This window comes from Anarhichas minor, unplaced genomic scaffold (genome assembly GCF_050575085.1).
Source record: "Anarhichas minor isolate MPS153535 unplaced genomic scaffold, ASM5057508v1 ptg000023l, whole genome shotgun sequence".
Classification (NCBI taxonomy): Eukaryota; Metazoa; Chordata; class Actinopteri; order Perciformes; family Anarhichadidae; genus Anarhichas; species Anarhichas minor.
The window spans coordinates 7,327,600-7,339,460 of NW_027466469.1; the positions used below are offsets into that span (position 1 = coordinate 7,327,600).

The following is an 11,861-nucleotide window of genomic DNA, read 5'->3' on the forward strand; positions in this document are numbered from 1 at the left end:
AAAGGTGAGAAAATATAACAGAAAACCTAGTCTGTCTAAATCATCAATGATGAGAGGAAACCATCCTCATCTGTAGATCAATCATAGTTTACTGACTAATGTGCTCCATCAGGACTGTGTGGCGCATGGTTGTTACAGAATTGAATTAAGATTGCTGTCTCTCTGGCAACATCAGCAAACAACCCGGCAACTGTCATGAGATTGGGATTCTTGTTAAACTCCCATCTACACCCACAGAAAAGATATGAAATCTGAAATTTGAAAAATGTCAAACCACCATCATATTAGACTTTTTTATAATGCTGATGAATTATTAGAATAACACTGAAAAAACGATATCACCTAAACGTCCATTTATTAGCTTTTGTGGAGCTTTTGATCACAAAAAAACGTTTTAATGTCAATGTCTTAAACAGTAGCTTTTAGCAGTGAAGCTCCTCACTGCTAAAAGCAAAAAAAACGTCCTCGTTAAAAGCTTTGAAAATTACATAACTAAAAATGTGTTGAGATTAATTCTTTTTTTCTTACAATAGATTATTCTTGGGGACCTCAGTGTGTAGTCCTTGTATGTTGAATATGTTGGTAGGAGGAAGGTTCAGGATATTTTACTGTGAACATCAAGTAATGAGCTGAGCAATAATATAACATTTTTGAGATCACTTCCCCTTTTCAATGTTAATAAACACAGAGTCCGCTGATAGCCTTTGTATGCCATGTTTAACTTGACTAACAGATGCCTGAATGCATCCATCATAATGACATATTTACAACAAATTAGACAATTTCTCTCATCAGAGGCCTCTGTCTGAACTCATTAAGATATGAGCACGGAAGCAAAACGTCTCACAACTCACAAAACACAAAAATTGAGGGAGAAGAACAAAATCATCCAAGCCCAAAGTGGATAACAGTTTTCATGTGATTACGGTTCTGATCACACTAGCCCCCATCTAATTATTACATGTGGGTCAGAAGTTTAACGGGCCGCTGTGCCATATGTGTGTATTTTTCAACGTCATTGTCCACCAAGACTCAAGGTATTTGGTCGCCAGGACGATGGTGTCGGTCCACAGTCCATACACCATCTCGCCATCTACCCTCTTGACAGAGAACTCATAGCACCTGTCAGGTATCAGGTTGTTGACCTGTAGGTTGTACGACTGGCATGTAGATTTAATAACGCCATACTCAGCAGTGGTTGGGTGAAGGCTTTTGACGTGGATCTCAAAGTCTTGGTTCAGGTCCTGAGACTGCTCGCCCGCGACTTCCCAATGCAGATGCACGGTGTTGGATGTCACACGCGACTTCAATCTGTTGATCATCACCGGCAACTTGATGTCCAGTGATGCCCTGAGCCGTCTTGTTGTTGGGGATGAGTGGGTTCGGCAGGTGCAGCGGGCCCAGATTCCGAGTCAATCTGCTCTCAAAGTCGTTCAAGTACTGGTGGGTTTGCAGGAGCCTCTGCTGCACGCATGCTGCCGTGCCACCGTCCGCCAAACCCTGGTCGTACCTGATGATAAAGGCCTCCAGCTCCCGACAGCCCCTGATGATCTCCTCGTAGAGCAGTGCCTGAAGAGTGAGGAGGAGCTTCATCTGGGTGTTTGCCAGGGCCATGGTCCCGCTGCAGCCTCTGCTTGTCAATGAGAGTCCACAGCAGGCTGTCAGAGACGTGCATGGTGTGCTGCTGCACATCCGCAGTCGGCGGCAAATCGTGTTGTGGCGTTGGATTTCAAGGAAGTACGAGCTCCTCTGCATGAGCTGCAGCTCCTCTTGCATCACCTTGGAAATACATCACATGAACTTGTGAATCCACAGGAGCTCTGCTCAACCTCTCACACTAAACATCACATCCCGAGGACAGCACATTCATACCAGTAACGGCTTTTCAAAGTTTAAAGACCCTGCAAACCCACACAGGTGTTTCCAATAACTCGGGTTGATTAGACCTCTAGCTAGCTCGAGGTCGGCTGGAGCTAGGATGTCTTTGAACTTGTGTGGAGCTCGAGGAACTCGTGCAGAGGCTTCAAGACTGTTCAGACCAACATCAGCACCGCATGATAAAATGCAGACCCCTCATCTATTCAATGAGGCCACTGCTTGGCAGGGGTGTGCGAAAAATATTGATACGAGTATATTATATACAATATTATGTTTTGTGATGCTGGATCCATTCTTAAAAACACTTGATTTTTAATTGATAGTTTACATGCAAAGATTCGTGGCAGACGGCGGCTCAGATTGCCTAAAAAGTAGTGCTATGATGTTAGATGTTACGAGGACTGTGATACATGGAACTGCAGATCCCACTGTAAAAAAAAGTTAATTATTTTGTGACAGTTATCGTACAATTGATTTCTAAAAAGTCGCAATATATAGCCCTGCTTACAGTACCCCAATATATTGAATACTGAACCCTGTATCAGATTCTCGCCAATACTCAGCTCTTATGTATTGACACAGGGGCGGTGATGATGCTGAGGGCCCCAGCAAAATAGTTGACCACAGCTCAACTGCAGGCAGTGCACTTTATTGGCCAAAAAATGCACAGGCATGTCAGAAACAATCTGCTAAAGGTCGGTTGTTGTGTATTTACATCAATGCTATCATGAAGTACCTTGTGTGGAACTGTGGAAACATATAAATGTGGCAGTGCTGTTTACAGACCCTTTGCTCATATTTGTTCCTTCTTTACAAATAATTTGAAAAACTAAATGCTCTGGGATGTTTATGAGAGCCAAATAACAATCAATCCAAATATTTGTTGTTTTTTCAGACCCAGCCATCCAAAGTGTCTCAGTAGTGTCTGAGGCCGTGTTTGATACATCACGATTCACATAGTGAACCTGAAATTGAGAAAAATGAATACGCTGTTATATTTCTACATCATACGTTAATGATTAAGGAATGTATGATTCATCTTCTTTTATTGCATATCTTGAATGTTGACCGGCGAAGGGAATTAAAATTCCAAACAATACAAGTATGAACCTAAAAATGACCGTGATATGCCCCCTTTACTCTAAAGATTAGAATACCTTATAATGTCAATGTGCTAGAATGTCACAAACATAGAAATAAGGTGAGTACATTTTTGTATTTTTAACGACTCTGTTGCAAAGAAAAGCTCCGGTCAAGCTAACTCAACCATGCTAGCTTACTTGAACCAACAAGCTAGCTAGTGTGACCTCACAAACGTTTTAGTAATTGGCAGTCACTCATCAGGGCAGTGCACATGACATCAGTAGAATAAACCTTATTCACATCAACCTATATTATAAGTCCACAATGCCAACGCCTACATGATTTCCTTAAGTTAACAGGTTTAGCCTGATACAGCTAACAAGGTAATGCCAGATAATAGCTATAAAATCATCTACCTAACATACTCAGCAGGGTACTGACTATTTAACATATTTCCAATTTACATTTGTTTTAGACTCCTGTTGCTATGTTATATAGTTCAATGGCAACTCCTGTTTATAGTTAATCGGCATAGTTACAGTTTATCTTGCAAGATTATGGAATGACTTCCATTTTTAAACATTTTTTGTAAATATACCTGTGAGTCATATTAGAAAAGGAATTTCTTTAAGACCACATTTTGGAAGTCATCATTTTGGAAGTGAAACGTGTCGGAGCTGCAGTTCACTAGCTGGTTTAGCAGAAGCCTCATAGCTTGAGCTTTTTTTTTTAACCTTTTTTTATGCACAAGTCAGCATTCACAGAAACATACGGAAGATTAAATACGCATCAAGTAAAAGAAATGAAGTGAACCTGTTGTTCATACACTAGCTACCATACAAGGTGCCACCTGCTCACCAGGAGAGATAAACATTCTGGGTTCAGAGTCTCGACCACCAACACTTCCCCATATGTAAACATGACGGGGATCAACCCTCTGACTCCTGATTAGTGGACATCGCTCTACCTCCTGTGCCACAGCAGCACCCAAGTGAATATTTCTGAACGAAAGAAAACCTTTAGATAGCCACCACAGTCATTCAAAAGAAGCATTCATCTGCTAACAATGCTATCAACAGCAGCCAAAAGGTGAGTTTGGATAGAAATAGTGATAGATAATTCCTACCCTTGGCTCTGAGCCTGTTAGCCTTTTTTATTGGAAATCTGATGGGAATTCCACTAATCACAAAACAATACGTACAGCACAAAAGTCAGGATTGGTATAACCTTTTCTCCACAATAGAAAACAGAGCATGTCTGCTGATTGACATCTATAACAGATGTAGGAAATGAAAGGCCTATCAGACCATCTCCATCAGTCCAATTAGAGATCTGCAAATGATCTGAGCCCAGTGGGGCACAACAGAGCTCTGGTGAGTGGGATTGAATCTGTCTTTGGGTTCTAGGACATCAGCTCAGATCGGGTTTCAAACCCTAAACCGTTTAGGCTATGAAATTGTGAGACGTGTGTGTGTGTGTGGGCTGACGTTGAGGATGTTGACTCACTTCTGGAGACTGGTAAGACATGTTTCACTTTTCAAATGACATTGATAGCTGTAATGGATAGATGAGTGATTTACCTGGAAGTGTTGGAGGGGATGCTGACTCAACCTGTGGGCCTTGTTTTGGGCTTTCAAATTGAGCAACACGGCAGCTATGGAGTATTTTGTGATTGTTGTCAAGCAGTGTATTCTGTTTTGCCGCGGCTGTAAAGTGTACCAGGCTGTTGGAGTTGGTTGATAGAAGAATAAAAATAACCAGCAGTCTGTACAGACAGAAACACATTCCTTCCCTGGTTGCCATGTCCACTGCTGTCTAGGCCACAGCTGCTCTATAGCTATTGTATTGAATCATAAAAGAATAAATGTCACTGCTGGGTGATATGCACCTATGATCCCCCGTCTCTTTATATAATGTTTGATGGTGCCGTGTGGATGGTAACTCCATTCAATTGGCTTCTGAATTCTATTTGAGTGCTCACCTTGAATTATTACAGATCAGTGTTGATATGAATCAATGTCACAACACAAAACAAACAATCATCAACCCATCATTTTAAAGTTTCTACAACATGCATTGTCTGAACGGACAAGCTTTTCAACAGAATCTAGATTTATTACATATGATGCTGTAAAAATGTTTCCGGCACACCACAGCTACAAAGGCAAACTCTAATCGTGATTTGTCTTCACCTAGTGGTTGAGTTGAATCAGACTTAACAGAGACAGACTGTTGAGAAACCACAAAATAGTGCTTTCATTCTTGATTAGAATTTAACTAGCAATAATTCAGCATGAGTCAAACATTTACAATATGTATGTATTTCACAGCAAACAATAATAAATGGCCCGTCAAAAGTAAAATATTTTGGTTTATGACCAAAAATACCTGCAAAATGAATGGCATCCCCTCAGCTTCAGTTGTACTTTGTGTTCAGTGCGCATGGTAAACATTATACCAGGTTATACCATAGATAACGAATATTTTGCTTTTTCAGTTTCGAAGCATCAGCGGGCAGTTCAGAGGAAATGGGAATATATGTCTTACAAGCATGAACTTGAAGTTAAAAGCTGAATCTCAGGTTAAGTTCATACTTAAACTTACATGTTATTCCCCATCTCTCTCTGCCTCATTTCCTATTACCGCTCTACTAATGCCATCGATACAGGTATAAACATCCAAAAAATAACGCTTGAACATGTGATTAAACCTTTAGTCTGGAACTCAACTTACTGTTCATGACATAACCGCACCAATCAAGCCTGACAGGTTTGTACATGACTAGATTATTCAATTCATGCTTTCGGTCCTGTGTTACATCTAACTGTGTGTGTTGACTGCGTAGAGAAAGCATCACAACTCTCCGCCCACTAGAGAAATTGTTCTGTCATATTTCAGTTTAACAACATGAGGGAATTTCCATTTCTCCTCAAAGTCGACCTAACTCGATTCTCCACATCTGTCCACCAAAGACAGACCACCAGTGTTTTCACCTGGACCTGGAAATAGTTACTCATTCAGCCTAAAATACACTAAAGCATCTGCTGGTAAAATAACAACAGGTCACTGGGCGAGACGGTGTCCATGAGCTGCTTCTGTCTCACCACAGGTCACTACCGATGAGATATTTCTCATGCTGGGTTCATCACACACTCAGCAAACCTGCAGGCAGATTGTTTTTATGCTGGCTTGAGCCACTATTTGAAACTCTGCAGAAATGCAAAATCTTGGCAGGCTCCCATATTGCCACAGAATGTTGTTATGCTTATTTTATGGATTTTGACAAATTTTAAAGCTCACTGTTTCTTTTTCTTCGTCATACAGACTTGTGACAAGACATTCTTTCATACCCCTCACTTTGTTTCAACACATTTTTGTGCTAAAAACATAATATCATACACCTCCATGAAGCATTCAAGATGTGGACATAGGTGATCCTGGGAAAGGACATGAAGACAATTTAACACTGCTTTTTAACCTGGATACTTTCTCCAGAGTTTCTGTGCCACTGAGCAACTTCCATATTAATGAAGGGGGCTCGATGTTGTAACCAGTTCTCTTTCTACATCCATGACATAAACCAATAATTATTGCGGCTGCAACCGACTCTACCGGAGTGCACCGGAGTAGCGCCTAGCCTGCCAAAAAGCCAGAATAAGAACACGATTCTCATTTGACTTTCCCGCGGAGCAAAGTATGAAAGCTTTATATGACATGTGTATGGGCCCACTGTGTTTGGTCTATTTATTCTTCAATTCAAAAGTTTAAACAGGAATTTCAAAAATCGTAAGATACTGTAATGTTACTTAGTAATTATAGTAGTGTAGGAGCGTGGAAAGAAACAACGAGGCGAGTATTCCCTTTGGCTGCACCTTGTGGCCGTTTATTTCCATCCATACAAAACATGTTTTCACCTTCACTTCCTGCCACCCTTTAACCCCCCCTGTCACCAGGGTTACGCCCCTTTCCTTAAAGGGGCCCCATGAATTCGGTTGTCCCCTACATGCCTCCCCCCAGAATTCACCAACTCCCGAGATTAGTCCCAACCATTAATGTGTCGGGGCCCGGATCAACCGACCAGCCCGACTCCGTGTCTCTGGGGCCGGAAGCAGGACCACCGTTGAAGGCTGCCTCTGGGTCCTGTCGTGCTGCGGTGGGAGGGCACGAGGCCGCCCCCGCCGTGGGGGCTCAGCCACCCGTACCGGTTGGTCCAGGTCTAGATGTGCTGGTTTAAGGCGGTCAACCGCTACGTACTCCAGCTTGCCGCCCATGTCGACCTTGCAGGTTTTGTCTCCGGTCTCCAGCACCCGAAACGGCCCAACGTAGGGGGGTTGAAAGGGTCCACGGTGGCCGTCCTGGCGAATGAACACATACTCCGCTGACTTGAGGCTGGACGGGATGTATGACTGCGGAAGGCCGTGCTGCGACGTGGGCACTGGTTTGAACAGCCTGGCTTTTTCCAGGAGCGTTTCCCGCTGCTGGGTTGCAGACCAAGGGTCTGTGACTTTGGGGATAAACTCCCCCGGGACCCGCAGTGGCTGTCCATAAACCAGTTCAGCCGATGAAGCTTGCAGATCGTCTTTGGGGGCTGTCCTAAGCCCCAACATGACCCACGGAAGCCTGTCCACCCAACTGTTGTCTTTGAGGCTGGCCCGGAGAGCAGCTTTCATCGACCGGTGGAACCGCTCGCATAACCCATTAGCCTGCAGGTGGTAGGCGGTAGTGCGATGGAGCTTCACCCCTAGGCTTTCTGCAACTGTATTCCAAAGTTCTGATGTAAACTGTGGGCCTCGGTCCGAGGAAACGTCAGCTGGGGCTCCGAACCTGGCGACCCAAGCCTGAATAAACGCCCGAGCCACCTCATCTGCCGTTGTTGATGACAATGGGACAGCTTCTGGCCAACGAGTGGTTCGGTCTACCATCGTGAGGAGATGTGTGAAACCACGGGATTGGGGCAAAGGTCCTACCAAGTCCACATTCACATGATCGAACCTCCTTTCTGGAACCGAGAACTGTGCTAAAGGGGTTTTTATGTGACGGTGCACCTTGGAGCGCTGGCACACCACACAAGTCCCGGCCCACTTCCATATATCCTTTTTCAGCCCGTGCCAGACGAACTTTGCTGAGACCAACTTCTGAGACGCCCTCTTGCCAGGGTGTGACAGTCCATGAATAGCCTTGAAAACCTGTTGTCTCCATTCGTCGGGAACAACCGGCCGTGGCTGGCCTGTGGAGACGTCACACAGGAGCGTAACGCCAGTTTCGCCAAACGGGACGTCCTCCAACCGCAGTCCGGTAACCGCCGTCCTCAACTCCTGGACGCCCGGGTCTGTAACTTGATCCTCTGCCATCTTGTTATAGTCCAATCCTAACTGGACAGCCCCGGTGACAGCCCTGGAGAGACAGTCTGCGACCAGGTTTTCCTTGCCCGCTACATGCTGTAGATCCGTGGTAAACTCTGATATGAAGGAGAGCTGGCGCTGCTGGCGTGCAGACCATGGTTCGACACTCTTACTCATGGCAAACGTCAGTGGTTTGTGATCCACAAACGCAGTGAACGGCCGAGCCTCCAGCAGGAACCGGAAATGCCGAATGGCCAGAAAGAGGCCGAGGAGCTCCCGATCGAAAGTGCTGTATTTCCGCTCATTAGGCCGCAACTGTCGACTGAAGAAAGCCAGCGGTTGCCACGCCCCTTTCACCCACTGCTCGTGCACCGCGCCCACCGCGTAGTCCGAAGCGTCCGTGGTGATGGCAATCGGAGCCTTAGGTGACGGGTGTGCCAGCATTGTTGCGTTTGCCAGAGCCGTTTTCGCATCAACAAACGCAAGTTCCCTCTCTTCAGTCCAGTCCACAGCCTGCTTGATGGCCTTGCCTTTCAGGGCTTCGTACAGTGGCCGCATCACTTGCGCTGCTCGGGGAATAAAGCGATGGTAAAAGTTCACCATGTCTAAAAACTCCTGCAGGGCCCTCACCGTGAGTGGGCGTGTAAAGTTAGTCACTGCCTCCACCTTTGCCGGAAGGGGAACCGCCCCGTCCTTTGTGATGCGGTGACCCAGAAAGTCAATGGTGGTCAACCCGAACTGGCACTTAGCTGGGTTGATGATCAACCCGTGCTGGCTGAGTCGCTCAAATAGAGTCCGGAGGTGAGACCTATGCTCCGCTCTTGACGAACTGGCCACCAGGATGTCATCCAGGTAGACGAACAGGAAAGGCAGGTCCCTCAGCACCGTGTCCATTTGTCAGCATGTCCACCCGCGATGCAGGCACAACGCTCCTCTGCGCCCCCGTGTCGCAGAGAAAGCGCCGCCCGGAAACGTCGTCCCGGATGAACAGCAGCCTGCCTTCCCACCCGACGCTCACGGCAGTCACTGAGCGCCGGCCCTGGCATTTCCCGTCCTGCCGAAACTGCATGGTGGACGGCACTTTGTAGCCCGCGGCCCAAACCTCGCGTGGTAATAGCACAGACCGGTAGATCCCTGCCGTTGGCTTGCTGCTGCTGCTGCTGCTGCTGCTGCTGCTGCTGCTGCTGCTGCTGCTGCGGCGACGATCGTTGTCTCCCCCGGCCACGCCATTGCTTGGGCCGGCCTCAACGCAGCTGTGTAGCTTTGTTGGCCAGCCAGAAAAAACTTATCGGCCTCCTCGGCCAACTCCCGACAATCGGTAATCCTGGTGTTGGCCAAAGCGGCCCTCACCTGCAGCGGGAGCTGCTGCAGAAAAAGTTCAGTAAACAGGAACTCCGGCTCGTGTTTACCTAGCAGAGCTAACATTCTGTCCATTAGCTCCGACGGCTTGCTGTCGCCGAGGCCATTCAGAGCAAGCAACCGGCGAGCCCGCTCAGAGTCCGAAAGCCCGAAAATGTTCAGCAGCCGGTCTTTCAAGGTATCGTACTTGTCCCTCTCTGGAGGACTTTCAAGAATGCTCACCACTCTGCCTGCTGTCGAACTGCCGAGAGCCGCCACGACATAATAATATCTTGTCGCGTCCGCTGTAATGTCTCTGAGGGCGAACTGCGCCTCAGTTTGAGCAAACCACACCGCTGCTTGTGTCTCCCAAAACTCCGGCAGTTTCAGCGAAACTGCGTGCGTCGTCATCTTTTCTTCTGGAAACGTCCAGGAGTGTCAGGGTCACCAATGTAGGAGCGTGGAAAGAAACAACGAGGCGAGTATTCCCTTTGGCTGCACCTTGTGGCCGTTTATTTCCATCCATACAAAACATGTTTTCACCTTCACTTCCTGCCACCCTTTAACCCCCCCTGTCACCAGGGTTACGCCCCTTTCCTTAAAGGGGCCCCATGAATTCGGTTGTCCCCTACAGTAGACTATATATGATATAGATGGGTGAATTGGGTATGAATGTTTAGATAGGGGGCACCTTGCATGGTAGCCCCCTGCCATCAGTGTATAAATGTGTAAAAGCGCTTTGAGAGGTCAGACAACTAGTAAAGAGAAATACAAGTACAGTCCATTTACCAAGTACAAGTACAATATGGCAGGTCCCGCTGATTAGGACGTCCCGACCCACAGCGGCGTTGGGGAAACATTAAACTTAAAGATTGCAATCAATTGTTGCTAGTCAGTATAATCTTAACAATGTGTTGACTACAAAACCAGAAGCATACATCTGAAGTGTCTGTATAAGCAACTTTTTATACAACAGTCTCTGTTGTTTTTTTGAGCCTTCATTTCTGTAGTATTAGTTTACATTTTGTGTAAACAGAGAGCAATGATAGTTGGGTTTTAACGATTTAACCGGTATTTTACTATTGGTCAGTGTCTTCTTTGGCACAGCTGAGTTTCCAGCTCCTCGGCTCCTCGCTGTGATTTCAGCCAATCTGACTGAACATTTCATCCTATATACACACTCATTATAAAATCTGAAAGTGTCTTTAAAAAAGGATAAAATGTAAACTGTAATTTCATGAAAACTGTGCTAGCTGTCAAAAAGGCCCATTCAGCGCATTAAAGTTCCAAGTCTACTCCGTTTATGTGTATAATCATTTTACACGTTAAAGTATGGCGAAGTGATCTGGCCCCAAACAGATTTGTTCACGCCAATTTCAGGAATACTAAACAACAAGGTCATATTAGTTATGAAGTCATAAAGTTTATAACAACATTAACATGAAATTCAAATTCTGTTGGTTATTTTATATTTATTATTATTATTATTGTGGGAGAAACCGGATTACCCGGAGAAAACGCTCCATATTTGAATCCCATCTGGTTCATACATGAACTGAGCCTGTGTTTTGAAATGGTGCTGCTTGTTGCAGATGGTGAGGGGACCTCGTCTTGTGATGTCTTCCGCTGCTGAATCTTGGTGAGCCCTTTGTAGTGTTGCAGCCTGCGGTGAGCTGAGCCTTTTCAGAGATGGGTGGTAAGCGTGAATGCTTTGATGTGTGTACAGACCGCTGCTTGACTGTGCTTGCTGTCAGGTTGTCATGTGTGGTCAGGTTTTCATAGCCATCAGAGTGCTTGGTGGACTTTTAGTGTGTCTCCCTGCTGAATCTGCAGCAGCTGTGGCTTGAGCTGGGTCTGACTATAGGTGAGCTGCACTTTCTCTGAGATGGGGGGTAAATGGACACGCTTTGAATTATGTTCGGCCCTCTGCTTGATTGTATCAGCAGATTGCTGCATGACTGGTGAGCTGTTTGTAGCATTAGTGCAGTCTGAGGTTGGGGTGGTGTTTGGTGAACTTGGTGTTGATGTTCTTTCAGACCCCTGGTGGACCTCTCTTGAAGCTTGCTGTCCAGAGCGATGTGGGGAACATGACTTATATTTGGGAGCATACTTGGCTAAAAAAGTTGCTGTTGGTTCTGGGAGCTTGAGTGCTTCGCTTGAAGGAAATTGCAAGGGGCCCAATTCTTTTCTTGAGTAAAATCTTGGTCTAATCTCATGGCC

The 11,861-nt window shown here is 45.8% G+C and overlaps 1 protein-coding gene across 1 annotated transcript; it reads right to left on the bottom strand.

The window, feature by feature from the left end:
* Positions 1-968: 968 nt before the first annotated feature.
* LOC142955266 (fibronectin type III domain-containing protein 11-like) lies at positions 969-1,776 on the bottom strand. The gene is given in 4 exon segments (XM_076096732.1): positions 969-1,362; positions 1,364-1,617; positions 1,619-1,717; positions 1,720-1,776. Coding segments are annotated over 4 exon segments (804 nt in total).
* Between the last annotated feature and the right edge of the window lie 10,085 nt (positions 1,777-11,861).